The 13,732-nt window shown below is 40.9% G+C and overlaps 1 protein-coding gene across 1 annotated transcript in view; it reads left to right on the top strand.

Annotated features, from left to right (window-relative positions):
* ELMOD1 (ELMO domain containing 1) overlaps positions 1–6,881 on the top strand; it is a 29,296-nt gene extending 22,415 nt beyond the window's left edge. Inside the window, exon 9 of the mRNA XM_008690123.1 lies at positions 5,492–6,881. Within this exon, the coding sequence (XP_008688345.1) occupies positions 5,492–5,664 (173 nt within the window). The 3' untranslated portion in view covers positions 5,665–6,881. The remainder of the gene's footprint in view (positions 1–5,491) is intronic.
* Positions 6,882–13,732: the final 6,851 nt, after the last annotated feature.

Raw genomic sequence — 13,732 nt, 5'->3', positions numbered from 1 at the left:
TGACACCAGAAAGAGATGATTCTAAAAATTTCCAAAGCTGCCACACGAAGAATTGGGAATCAAGATGACACTGGCATTCTCAATAGCAACACTGTATTCTAGAAGACAGTAGAATAATGTCTTCAAAAATTTAAGAGAATGTTTTTTAAAATCTAAGAACATACTATTTCAATTTAGATTTCTATACCCAGGCTAACTTCCAAATTAAGTTTGAGAGAACAATAAAGACATTTTTTTTAAATGCAAAGTCTTAAACATTTTACCTCCTTGTACCTTTATTAAGAAGCTCCTGAAGGATATGTTTTCACAAAGAGAGTAATCCTGAAAGGAATAAATGGGGTCCAGAGAGCAGGAAATCTATCACCAAGTGAAGAGAATCTTCAAGGATGAAGGTGAAGGGAAAGCCCAAGGTGCTATCTGTGCAGCAGGATGAGAATAATAAATCTAGATTTAGCAGGTTGGAAGGCTCTGGCAGAGACTCTTTGAAGAATATGAAATTGATGGAATATCTACATGTTTGAATACACTGCAAAGATGCTGACATAGTTTAGAGTTCATGGGTGAAAACGAAGCAAATAAACAGAGAGGGCAGTTGGCAATACTACACAAAGAAAATTGTTAGAAAATACGTGAGAATGTGGTTGGAATGGGTGAAAGGGAGCTAAATCTTCGTCGTCTTATAAAGGAAGTCCAAAAAATCAAGCAATGGCACTCATGTTATATAAAGCTATGGAGGTCGATAATCGAAAGTATCAGCACAAGAATTGTTATGTTCCTTTAGAGAAGCAATAATTAAGGCAGAAGGTGTTGCTGGTTATGTGTTTGTTTTTTGCAACAAGACTTGTTAAACGACATGACTCTAAACTATGTGCATGTACAACGTAGATAAAAATGAAGAGCAAATTTAAGAATACATATACTTTGTGACCTGTTAAAAATGGAAAATTAAAGTCCCTTACATATGTGATTATAGCTCCTACTTTGACAACTAGATGATTCTATTCACTCTGACCATTTCTGACAGATATTGAAGTTTTACTACAGATCAGGTTCTGTGCATCTAAAAAAATAATTAAAACATAGTGGAAGAATTTTGTGATTGGGAAGTAAAGATACTGTTTTTAAAAACTGAAAAGGCTTGGGGTTTCTGGGTGGCTCAGTCGTTAAGTGTCTGCCTTCGGCTCAGGGCGTGATCCCACCGTTCCAGGATCGAGCCCCACATCAGGCTCCTCCGCTGGGAGCCTGCTTCTTCCTCTCCCACTCCCCCTGCTTGTGTTCCCTCTCTCACTGGCTGTCTCTCTGTCAAATAAATAAAATCTTTAAAAAAAAAATTGAAAAGGCTTATGACTGGCACAGCTCACTTAGTCGGGGAGTTGAGGAAAACTTCCCAAAGCAAATGCCACTTCCCATGAGACCTGAGGGATGAGTGGCAGGAAATCAAGAAATAGTGGCTGAGTGGTCCAGCCACAGGGGGCAGCACAGGCAAAGGCCACAAGACAAAGAACATGGTGGACTCAAGGAACAGAGCATAGGGTTTGAGGAGGCAGGTGACAGAGCTGACAATAGTAAGAGCAGGGATGGGTGGTGGGGAGCACATATCTTGAAGAGCTTTGTAAACCATCTGAAAGAACATCAACAGTAGATAAATAAGTCCCCTTGCTTTGCTTCCCTACCCCTTGTACGTACCCTATTCTATATTTACCATGCTTTTTAGGAAAGCAGTTTTGAGGGAAAATAGAATGAGTTTTAGTTTCAGGCATACTGGGGGTGAGTTCCTTTTGGGAAATCCACATGGAGCTGAATAGGGGACATTCCAGTGTAAGGCCCTGGAGCTCTGAGGAATTATAAGGGCAGATTTGAGATTCATGAGCATTAAGGAAAAAAATCAGAGCCACACAGTGGGGGAGCTTTAACAGAGGAAAATCAAAATTAGAACCATAGGAACTGACTTTTAAAGACAGGCATTTTGTTGTTAGTATTCACTACTGTATCCTCAGCATAGAGCCTGGTACAGAATAGGTACTCAGTAAATATTTTTGGATGGATGGATGAGATGGATGGAAGGGAAGCTAAAATACTGGATAATGTCTTTTGTGGAAGAAAGGAATTCTAGTTCCTCGTGGAAAATTTAGCCTTGGCCTGAACTGACAGGCTTTCAAGACAACCCTAGCCTAGGTGAGTAGCATGCAATAGGGTTACTTATTTCCCAAGGCCCTCACCAGGTTTCAGAAAGAATAGCAATCCCCCTATGAATTGGGATGTACACAGAGGAACTCATGCCTCCCCAGAAGAAGCAAACCGTGCCCTGAATTCACTGTTCCTCCATCAGACATGATCAGTTCTGCACGTTTCCTCCATAATATTCTTGCAATTACCTGTGTCCTTGCTTATGTCTCTGCTGTCTACTAACTGAATGCAGTGAAGCAAAACCAAGATACATTCAAGCAACAACAAATACACTGCAGGCTTGGGTTGGAAAGCCAAATTAGTATTCTAAACAGGTATCTCATCTAGGTGGAAAAAATATAAGAAAATAATAGCTCTATCATTCTGACTTTATAGTATTATTCAGTGAATACCGCACTGCCAAGGCAGTATGCTACAAAGATTGCATTCAATCTAAAGCCCCACTGAACATACAGTTCCACTGAAATGAAGTAAGGCTAGGTGTAGTGAGCACAAGGAAAGTGTAATGATCAGAAGAGGAAAAAGAATTATCTTTCCTTTGGCCTTCAGAAGAAGGGACTGTTCAGTAAGAATAAGAACCAGAGGAAGAGAATACACTAGGAAAGACAGCAGGTACACTGGTGGAAAGTCAGCTGATTTCAAGTTCTTGCTTCCTGCCTCCAGCTATATTGTGTAACTGTACACTATTCAAATATCTTTTCTAAGCCCAATGTTCTCATCTGTTAAATGAAGATATATCTGCACTACCCACTCCACAAAGCTGTTGTAAGAATTAAGAGACTGTAAGCAATGACCTGGCCTCTAGTTCCTCCCTCTACTTTCCATGCCATTTTGTTAGCTTCCTTAGCTAATACATCATCAGCTGAAATTGTCTACCTGGGTGTCTCTCCCCAAGAGACAGAGAATTGGGGAGCACAGGAACTCAACCTTTTCCTTGTATCTGCTGCATATTTGTTATAATTGGCAGATGAGCCAACTGATCAATTGACCAAGTAGATAAAGGAACACTCTATAATGTTATAAAAATGAGTGGAGTTAAATTTTAGTGACCTGAGATTCATCTTCCTGCACTGCAGTGAATCTGGGATGGGAGGACTGCACTTTTAAAAAGTACCCCATAGCATTCGTGGGATACTTCTGGAGTTTGCCCAGTCACTGAAATGGACAGATGACTGAATTCTTTTGGTTAAATAAATTACTGAGATTAGAGGAAACCACTCTCTCTGGGTGTGCACTAAACCCAGCATAACAGTAAACAGACCCCTAGTCGCGGCGTGTGAGAAATGGTGAGGAGAAACAGGAATGCTTAACCTGGAAAAGGGAGCAGCTCAGAGCATAAAAGACACTTCAATTACATGAGCTGGAGAAGGACTGAATTTGTTCCAAGAAATACAGAGTAACAGATTTTGGCCCACTGTGAGGAAAACCCTTTAAGAATCAGGTTCTTCATCCATGCGACAGGCTAATGTCAGTGTTATCACCAGAAGAGCTCAAGGCTAGATGCTGCCTCCGAGACTCCAAGCACCAGACAGAGCAGAGATGGACTGGACAGCCCCTGGAATTGCTGATACCTGTGATCTGGGGCTTCCCTGATGTCATTAGGTGTCCCTAACAGTGGCAGTGGGCCCTGGGGTGTGGCCCAGAGGCATATGAGTGAGGGTTGGTGTGTGTCCCCATCAAGAGATATTAAAAACAGTCACATCAGTTAATACGTGTGGAGGGCCCAAAGATAATCCAATCCTTAAAAAATGCAATGGTCAAACCCCCAAAATAAGTTTTCTCTCTCCTTACTACCTTTCTTCCTGTAGTTGTAGAGAGACCATATACTTAAAGATGTATAAGCATATTTAGCAATGTAATGAATGAGACACCAAGTTTGTTTGTGGAAGTGGACCAGAATCTGGAGTGTGTTCAGGGTGGGAAAGAAGGTCACTTCTAATTTTGTATTACAGTGAGATATGGTAAAGATTTTTAAAAATACGTTTATGGACCTATGTTAAAGGTTTTCTCGTAAGTAGCTAGTTAATAGAAAAACAAATGGTATTAATTTCTTTCTTTTTTTTTTTAAGATTTTATTTATTTATTCGACAGAGATAAAGAAAGCCACCGAGAGAGGGAACACAAGCAGGGGGAGTGGGAGAGGAAGAAGCAGGCTCCTAGCGGAGGAGCCTGATGTGGGGCTCGATCCCATAACGCCAGGATCACGCCCTGAGCCAAAGGCAGACGCTTAACCGCTGTGCCATCCAGGCGCCCCTCTTTTTTTTTTTTTTTACTATTAGCATTGAAAATGTTTGTTACCAAATTCTCTCCCCATGCCCCCTGTCATTTCTGCTGTTCACTCCTTCCTGTGGAGGTGGAAGAGCTAGGATTCAAACCAGGTTTCTAGCTTCAGAATCCTTGCTCCTATATTCTGCAGCTTCTAATGCTAAAACCAAGAAAAGCTTCTGTCATGTTTGGTTTTTTTAACTAGGATTATTTCCTTAAGTGCTTTTTTCTAATACATAATGAGACACTTGATCTTGTAATAGGTTTACTACATACAAATATCTATTATTGTCTTTTTAAAAAGCTATTCATATTTCAATTTTGAATGTGGTGGGGGGAGGGTGCACAGTGGGGAAACAGAACACAGTGAATAGATTCAAATATTTAACATTTATCCAAAAATGTTGAATAGAAAACTCATAGATAACACTATTCAGATCACTCATAGATAACACTTTTGAGACACAGAAGTTTTGGAATATGACATTATGCTTCAGAGCAAGAAGGTCTTATTAACAATTTCATGTAGTTTAATGCCCAGTCTGTGTTGTTCAGAGTTGATTTAAATTTTTATTGTCTCATAAAAGACTGTCAGAATGCATTTGTTTGATTTGTCAGAGTAATTTAAAACTTTACTCAAATCAAATAGCAAGAGAAAAAAAGCTGAGTGGAGTAATTTTGAAAAATCAGACCATTATGTTAATTTAATCAGGAGGGGAAGGATGAAGTAGTCATTGTCGGCCTTTCGGATTATGTTCCAGATGTGATTCATATTCAAGAGATGGCGGAACTGATTTGTCTTCCTCCTTGGGAAGAGTGAGAATAATTCCAGGACCAGTTGCAAAAATCTTGCAGATTCCACTGCACTAGTTTTAAAGAATAATCTTTAACAGTAATATCTGCTGCATTTTGATCTCTTCTTTGAGCTCCATGGTTGCTGTCATTTGGTCTGACATCTCTTTCAGCATTCAGTGATTCTGAATGTAATTAAGGACTTTTTTTTTCTCCTGCATTCTTATCACTGTCTTATCTCTAACAGGCTATTTGATGCATGAATTTCATAAGTTTTGGATTGAAGAGGACCCCATGGACATAATGGAATTCAATCGTGTGCGGGAGAAATTCCGCAAGAGGATCATAAGACAGCTGCAGAACCCAGACATGGCGCTGTGCCCACACTTTGCTGCCTCAGAAGGTTTAATCAACATGTAGTCACCCACGCTGGTTTTAACGGATACCCCGGAACACTGCCTCATTGTTATGTTAGATCCCTGCTTAGCTCCCAGCTCACACACTGAATGCACAGTGATTGTATGCATGCCTTTTGGTACAGTATTTTCATCTCTCGGTCATAATTACCAGATCCCCAGATACCACTATTTCTGGAGTATCTGTCATCCAGTGACTGTTCATATTGTGGCATTATGCAGTGTTACATTTGCCTTGACACCCAGGTATGGAGAGAGTTTTCTATTTTTTTAGATTGTTTTCCTCCCCCTCGTAATTCAGCATTGAAGAACTGTATTTCTCTAGCTGTATTTTGTACGTGAGAGATTTAGCTGAATCTAGTTATGTGAAAGCCTTTTAATTTATTGATATGTTTCATGACTACGCTGCTAGATCTTCGGGCCAGGTTCACACTTGGATCTCATTCCACTAAAGTATATGACTTTCAAATAATACAGACAGACACATGATAAGCCAAACCATTCCTGCAAACACAGCCGCGCTTCGTGAAAATGTAACGAGGCTTACAAGAAGCAGATTTAGGTAGGTGCTGTTTTTGTTTGAAGAACCGCAGAATTATATTGTAACTTCCCCCAGCTGCAACTGTGTCATAGTCATATGGATACCAAATTATTTTATTCCCATAATTTTACTGGCTTGGATGCCTAAATATGTTTATGATGCTTGGAGCCTCAGAAAAGAAGTATGCATACTTCAAAAGCTGCAAAAGGTTTTTCACTGCCTGCCTCTTGCTGAACTCAGAGTTATACCCTGGCACTGTTCTGATCCAAGCATCTTTGCTTGGGGAACTGAGTGCTGACTGGTTTGTTTTCAATGTCAAGAGGTTATATCAAAAAACAATTTGCAAGGAAATGTGTTGCAAGAGAGGGACCTACGCTGTGTCCTTCTGTAATATTTCTTGAAAATAATGACCTTGTCTTGTATCAGTGAAAAAAGTAAATTGCTTGGAAGGGGAAAACATCAAATCATTCCAAAACTGCTAAAAATCATTTTAAAAACCATGATTTAGTTTGGAATTATGATTGTAGTCTGTTGAATAGTATTTACCATGGCATTTCATACCCATGGTATTTTATACCTTCTGACGATCAATTTTAGTATTATTAGACATTTGTGTAATCACTTGCTTATTTAAATGAAGTCTGAGTACTGCCTAACTGTCAGTTACATGAATAAATTACATGTCATTCTACTGTAATGTATGGTGGATTTCATTTTAATATTTTTGTGCTTGTACAGCTTCTGAATATGCAAATATTTGAGTGGGCAGAATGTCAAAGACAGACAACCAAGAGCTGAATATAAATCACGCCATCATTCAGAGTAACCAGGTGTAAATTAGAGTGTCATGTCTGAGAGACTTCTTTTATTTAATCTTGAGGCCTGATGGTGCTTTAATGAAAGAATAAGATCCAGCTTCTTCTTTGTAACTTCCTATAAAGCATGGTTTGTCTACTGCTAGACAACTGATAAAGGCAACATTAAGCTGCCTTTTGTTTCCTTGTCCCTTCTAGCTCCTCGGGGACTGTGCTATACTTTCTCTCTCAGCTGCTTACCCGGTGGCAGCATTTTGCATTGCATCTATTACAGCCCTGTGCCCTTCAAAAGAATGGAGAAGGGAAGGAGTTGATGAACACGTGATGTGTATCATGAGGAATGACAAGAATATAGATTCCTCTCCAGGGTGAGAATGTGTGAGCCTGCTAACTGGCCTGTCCTGGGAGCCGTGAGTGTGCATCGCAGCTGCCGCTGCCAAGCGTGCAGACAGCGCTCGGCTCAGTACAGCCTTTGTCAGCCACATGTGTGCCCTGTCTCTTTCTATCCACCACGGCCGCGTGTCACTGACGCGGCTTGATAGTATGTGGCATTTACACCAGCTCACGTCTCTTCTGCTCAGGTAGAGACAGTTGATGGTAACAAAGCTGGGAGTTTTCCCTCCCCGTTCCTTGCGTCTCTCTCTGTTCTATCTTAACATGGCTGCACAATTTGAGGATGAACCAACTGCCAGCTCCTTCTAGTTCTGAGTATTATTAGACTTCTTGTTCACACCTCTTTGTGAAAGATGCGTTCTACCCAGTAACATGAAGTGAGGTGAGAAAAAGAAGAGGAGAAGGTTTCAAAAGCATAAAAAAAAAATGTGTGATGTGTATGTGTTTTCCCCTTGAGCATTCTTAGCTTGCTTATCCTTATTCCAATGAACAAGGGTTGACCACTTAAAATGTAAATTACGTAGCAAGCCTCTTACAAGTTTTCCAAAACACTGCTTGCTATGATAAAAACACATTCCGGTTTGCACTACAGGAAAAAAAACTCTTTGAAGCACCATTTTTTAAAATTATGACTTCCATCTGACTTTCCTTATCACAGTTCTTATTATTGTAACTGAAAAAATAGTTTTTGCTTGATAACCAACCATCTTTTCCACTTGAAACAAAACTTAAATATATACCTATCCCAAAAGGTAGGATGACCTTACAATGTATCTTCCAAAGCTCAAGACACTTTTGAGAGAAAAAGAAGATGCTATTAATAATTTCTGTAGGGCAACAGTGTGAACTGGGACAGTGTAAGGAAACTGAGATATTAGGTGCCTGAGAGAGACCAAGAGTCAGACTTAAGTAGGGACTGTCTACCCACAGCTCAGACAAATGCAAACTGATTTCTTCACATTCATGCCTCTGGCAGAAGTACACCATAGGGATACAGACATTTTGATATCTGGGATATTACCCAACAACTTAAAGACCCATCAGATGCACAAGCTTCATCTGAGAAGCTCACATGAATAGGCTAGGCTTATTTATAGAAAGTCAGCAGTAGGGAAACAAAACCCAGCAATCAAACTCCATGGCCCTAAATTATCTTGATCTGTAAACAGATGGGTCCAGAACCAAACCGAAGAAGTATCAGGAGCAGACCAGAGTTGGTGAAGTGTCAGGATCTGGCATGAGAAACAGAAGGAAAAGGGGACAGGGGGAAAAAAAGTGTCAGCTAGGTCCGCAGCCATACCTAGGAAACTTCGAGCCACAGTGACATACTCTATCAAAGCAATGCCTCTAACTCCTCAGGAAGCTTGAAGTAACTGCTCCAATCTGGAAACAAAATGGCAGAAAAACAATCAAATATAACATCAAGTCCTAGAATGACAGAGATTCTAGTATGCATTCCATTTCAAGAGCGAACATTTACTGAGTGCTGATGCTCTGTGCCAGGACCATGCCAGCCTCTATTTGCATTAGTTCATCTCCTCAGTAACATACAAAGTGAAATTGCTTCCTTCTTTTTCTAGACAAGCGGCTTAGAGAATCAGATATATTGCCACAGGTCTCAAGAGAGCGAGGTATCACCTCACACAGCAAAATGTTGGTGAGGATGTGAAGAAAAGGGAACCCCGGGTGGACTGTGGGTGGGAATGCAAACTGGTGCAGCCACTCTGGAAAACAGTGTGGAGGATCCTCAAAAAGTTAAAAATAGAACACTATGATCCAGCAATTCCATTTCTGGGTATTTATTCAAAGGAAATGAAAGCACTAATTCAAAAAGCTATCTGCAACCCCAAGTTCACTAGAGCATTACTTAAAATAGCCAAGACATGAAAACAACTTAAGTATCCATCAAATGATGAAAAATGTATAGATATAAATATATCTATATCTATATGTATGCCATGTTTTCTTTATTCATATATTTTACACACACACATGCACACACACACACACACACACAATGGAATATTATTCAGCCATAAAAAAGAAGTAAATTCTGATATTTGTGACAACATGGATGGAACTTGAGAGCATTATGCTAAGTGAAATAAGTCAGAGAGAGAAAGGAAAATACCTTATGATCTCATTTATATGTGGAATCTAAAAAACAAACAAAACCTGAACTCACAGACACAGATACATACTGTGGTTGCCGGAGCAGGTGGCAGAGGCTAGGTGAAATGGGTAAAGGTGGTCAAGAGGTACAAAAAAGAAGTAGTAAATGGCACAGCTAGATCTTGAACCAAGGGCCTTAAGCCCTGACTTTTAATCATCATGTTGTCTCCCTAACTGGAATTATTCACTATTGCCCAGAGTAGATTATAAACCTAAGTACACAACCTACCCCCCAAGTGATAATATATTTGTAAATATCAGTTCTTGCTCAGGTCTCTTCAGGATGAATTCATTCATTACAGATCACAAATGCTCCATATTGTCCCTCAGGACCTCCCCCATTTTTGGTTAGATTTTTTTCCTTGATACACAAGGAACAATTTTGTCAGGATTGTAAGCTCCCTCTCCTGACCTCTAACCCCCCCACCCCCAAGAGTCTGGAAGCCTGCACACCACCTCCAGGTCCCCCTGTGGGAAACTTCAGTGAGGTTCCTCTGTGGGCCTGCAGGGCCGGGGCTGCAATATGCTCACAAAGATGTTTAGGAGAGAGGTTAGGGCAGGGTTACAAAGAATAAAGTGTTGACTCAGTGCCTTCCCATTATTTATCTATTATGTACACTGTGGCCTGCTTTGCAAAGGAGGCTATATAGATGAAAGTTTATGGTGGGGCACCTAGCTGGCTCATTCGGGTAAGCACCCAACTCTTGGTTTCGGCTCAGATCATGATCTCAGGGTCATGAGACTGAGCCCGTGTCAGGCTCTGCGCTCAGCATGGAATCCACTTGAGATTCTCTCTCTCCCTCTGCCACTCCCCCTACTCATGTAAGCGCCCGCACTCTCTCTCTCTTAAATAAATAAATGTTTATGGCAATGAGGTAAGTGTGGCAAAGAGAAGAGAAAGCTGAGATTCAGCTTGTAAAGCAACAGTTGAACCCCCCCCATCATGCAAGGTGGGTTAAGGAAGGTCCCATCAAGACTGCCACCTACCGTAACAATAGCTCAGATGCATTACACAGCATCACAAGGCATGGGAATCAGAATAGACTTTATTAGGGACATTTCTAAATCAAGGATTAGCAAGAGGAAAGACGATATGAGTGCGTCCCATGCTCCAAGGCATACCAGGGTCTGTGTGCTATGCTAGACACACTGTAGGTGAGTTCGGGTGAAGAACCCCCAGCCCCCTGTTGTCCTCCCTTCTTTTAGGGCAAGCCTGAAAGCAACCATGGGGGAGGTGGTGATCTGACAGGATCACTTTGTACCCAGGCAGTCTGGATCTGGCTGCCAGCTGCCCCGTGCCTGCAGACCGTGGTGTGTGCAGGATGTTGCCCTGGGGAAGGAAATCTCTGGTCCTAATGGAAAGTAAGCATAGATGCAACCCCTTCTGAAGGGAGAGAAAAGAGCCTTCAGGCACAGATAGTTTGGTCAAGCAGCCGAAAGACAGCTTGTGAATTTTTTTTTGACAAATCTCATCATATCACTCCCACACACTTATATTTTAGATATAATAGCTCTTCTATGCCAAGTGTGTAGCAATTAACAAGGAATAGGGACATCAGCAGCCTCTAGGTGTATGTAAAAGTTACATAATCTGCTTTTGGTCAAGTTCTTACTATATCTGCAAAGTACAGAAGGAAAAAAACTGGCAGTCAGAAGACCGACCCTGCAGCGTACCTGCTGCTAGCCTTCATGAGGCCAGTGACTTGCCCTCTGTGACTTTGCTTTTATCATCCGTAATAGAAAAATAATGACAGCTCCTCTTCAGAGGATCATTGTTAAGAGTAAAAATCAAATAAGCTCTCATTAATTAAAGTGCTTGGGAAACTCCAAAGTACTGGGTAAACGCATGTTTAATTACGGTTGGTATTTATCCATTTGGTTTTTGGCTATGCGCTTACTCTAACAGAAAATTAAGCTATAAAATTTGTCCTTGTAGACAGTGTCCCCCATTAATTCAACTCAGCAAATATTTATTGAGAACTCACTTTGTGCCAGGCATCATGCCAAGACTGGGGATAAAATGGGAAACAAGACAGTGTCCTTGGTCTCACAGACCTCATTGTCTAAATAACGCCTTGCTTGTCAAATGTGGTCTTCGGCCAGCGGCATGAGCACTGTTAGAAATGAATCACTGCAACCCCTCTCCAGACCTACTGAACAAGAATCATGTAACACTCTCCTGAGCTGGTTCACGTGCACTTTTAAGTTTGACAAGCACTGCTCTAGAGGGTATTGATCCAGTCCCTCTCCACTGAAACCTGACGAAGCCCAAGCCTCAACTGTTAATGGTTTAGAAATAAATCAAACATTCCCTTTGTTTTCCCACAACTTACTCTGGAAAGCAAAGAAGGACTACATGTTCTGTTGTCATCCGCTCACAAGTGCAGACAGGAGTCAACGTGGAAAAGGAGGAGGGCTGTGACGGACTGGATGTCTGTGTCCCCTCAATACACTGTGTCCCCTTCATACTCTGAAATCCTAACTCCCACTGTGATGGTCTTAGGAGGTAGGGCCTTTGGGGGTGATTAGGTCATAAGGCTTCCTGGATAGGAGAGGTCCCTTATAAGGAGAGACGTAAGAATCTCTTTTCTCTTTCTCTCTCTCTCTTCCTCTCTCTCCCTGAATATGCAATGACAGGATGGCCATCAACAGACCAAGATGAGTGCCCTCACCAGGCAGTGGATCTGCTGGCACCTCGATCATGGACTTTCCAGCTTCCAGAACTATGAGAAATAAATTGTTGTTTAAGCCACCCAGCCTATGGGTGGGTGGCCCAAACTGACTAAGACATCAACTTGGACACAGGAGGATGGCCTGCCCTTCCACCCCAAATGCTTCTTGAGAAGCCAAAGCTGGTGCTGCCCCAGATGCATACTCTCACTGAAGGCCATTCTCAGAGTTTTGTTCTCAAAGTTATCTATCAGAGTGGCCAGCCTCTTACATGCTGGAGAAAACAAAGAGAGTCTTCACATATTAGCCAAAGTCTTCCCCTTGCCAAACAGAAATCAACCAGTTGCAACTCAGCAACCATCCAGAAAAGCCATTAGAAGTCTGAGGCATGTGCTTCCTAGAGCAAACCCAGAGAAACTTGGAAGCATCAAGAGGGTAAGAAACAGAATAATGCAACTCTGCCACCCAAGTGCTCTGACTCTATTTTGAGAGAAGACCAAGGAGTGCACCTGCTGTGATGAGCACCAGGTATTGTACGGAAGTGGTGAATCACTATATTGTACACCTGAAACTAATATTACCTTGTATGTCAACTGAAATTAAAAAAATTTGTAAGTAAAAATAAAAATAAATTTTAAAAAAATTTTTAAAAAGGGGTGCCTGGGTAGCTCAGTCAGTTAAGTGTCCAACTCTTGATTTCAGCTTAGGTCATGATCTCAGGGTCATGAGACAGAGCCCTGCCTTGGGCTTTGCACTGGGCGTGCAGCCTGCTTAAGGTTCTCTCTCGCTCTCTCCCACTGTCCATTCCCACTCCTCTCTCTCTGTAAACAAACAAAAACTTCAAGAAATTTTTTAAAGAGAGAACCAAACATTTGCAGAACAAGGTAGAGCCAGTATTAAGTAAACCAAAGAATTTCACCTGACTTATAAAAATCTGAATCTTTTTTCATGATCTAGAATAAAAATGGCAAATTTAAACCAATTTAAAATACTAGTCAATTACAAGAAAGCTATTTAAATGTCCTTATGAAACTGTTACTTTTGGGGTCATGCTTATCCTCACAATAAGCCACATAGCTAATTTCCTGGCTTTAGGTCTTTTCCTTGTTTATACTTGTGTTCCTGACTCTATTTAAATATAAAATGAATTAACATGTATGAATGTGCTACACAAATGTGACAGTTTATTTTTTTTTTAAATTATTACTATTTGAAGAAGGATACATGGATCATCTAAACAGGATTCATCTAAAATGCCATTAACTTGCTGTGGGTTTATTTTTTTTTATGGGTTAATATGTTTTAATTACATTAATTTTGTTTACTTTCCCAGCTTCTGAAAGCATTTTTTAATCAAAATTGTTAAGATAACTGTACATCTTACCACATGCGGTTGTGAGGAATGATATGGGAAGATCCCATATACCCATCATCCATTTCCCCCCAATGGTAGCCTCTTGCATAACTATAGCACAATATCA

This window comes from Ursus maritimus, unplaced genomic scaffold (genome assembly GCF_017311325.1).
Source record: "Ursus maritimus isolate PB19 unplaced genomic scaffold, ASM1731132v1 scaffold_16, whole genome shotgun sequence".
In the NCBI taxonomy this organism is placed as follows: domain Eukaryota; kingdom Metazoa; phylum Chordata; class Mammalia; order Carnivora; family Ursidae; genus Ursus; species Ursus maritimus.
The sequence above is the reverse complement of the archived record's forward strand: the minus strand, read 5'-3'. Positions and strand labels throughout refer to the sequence as shown.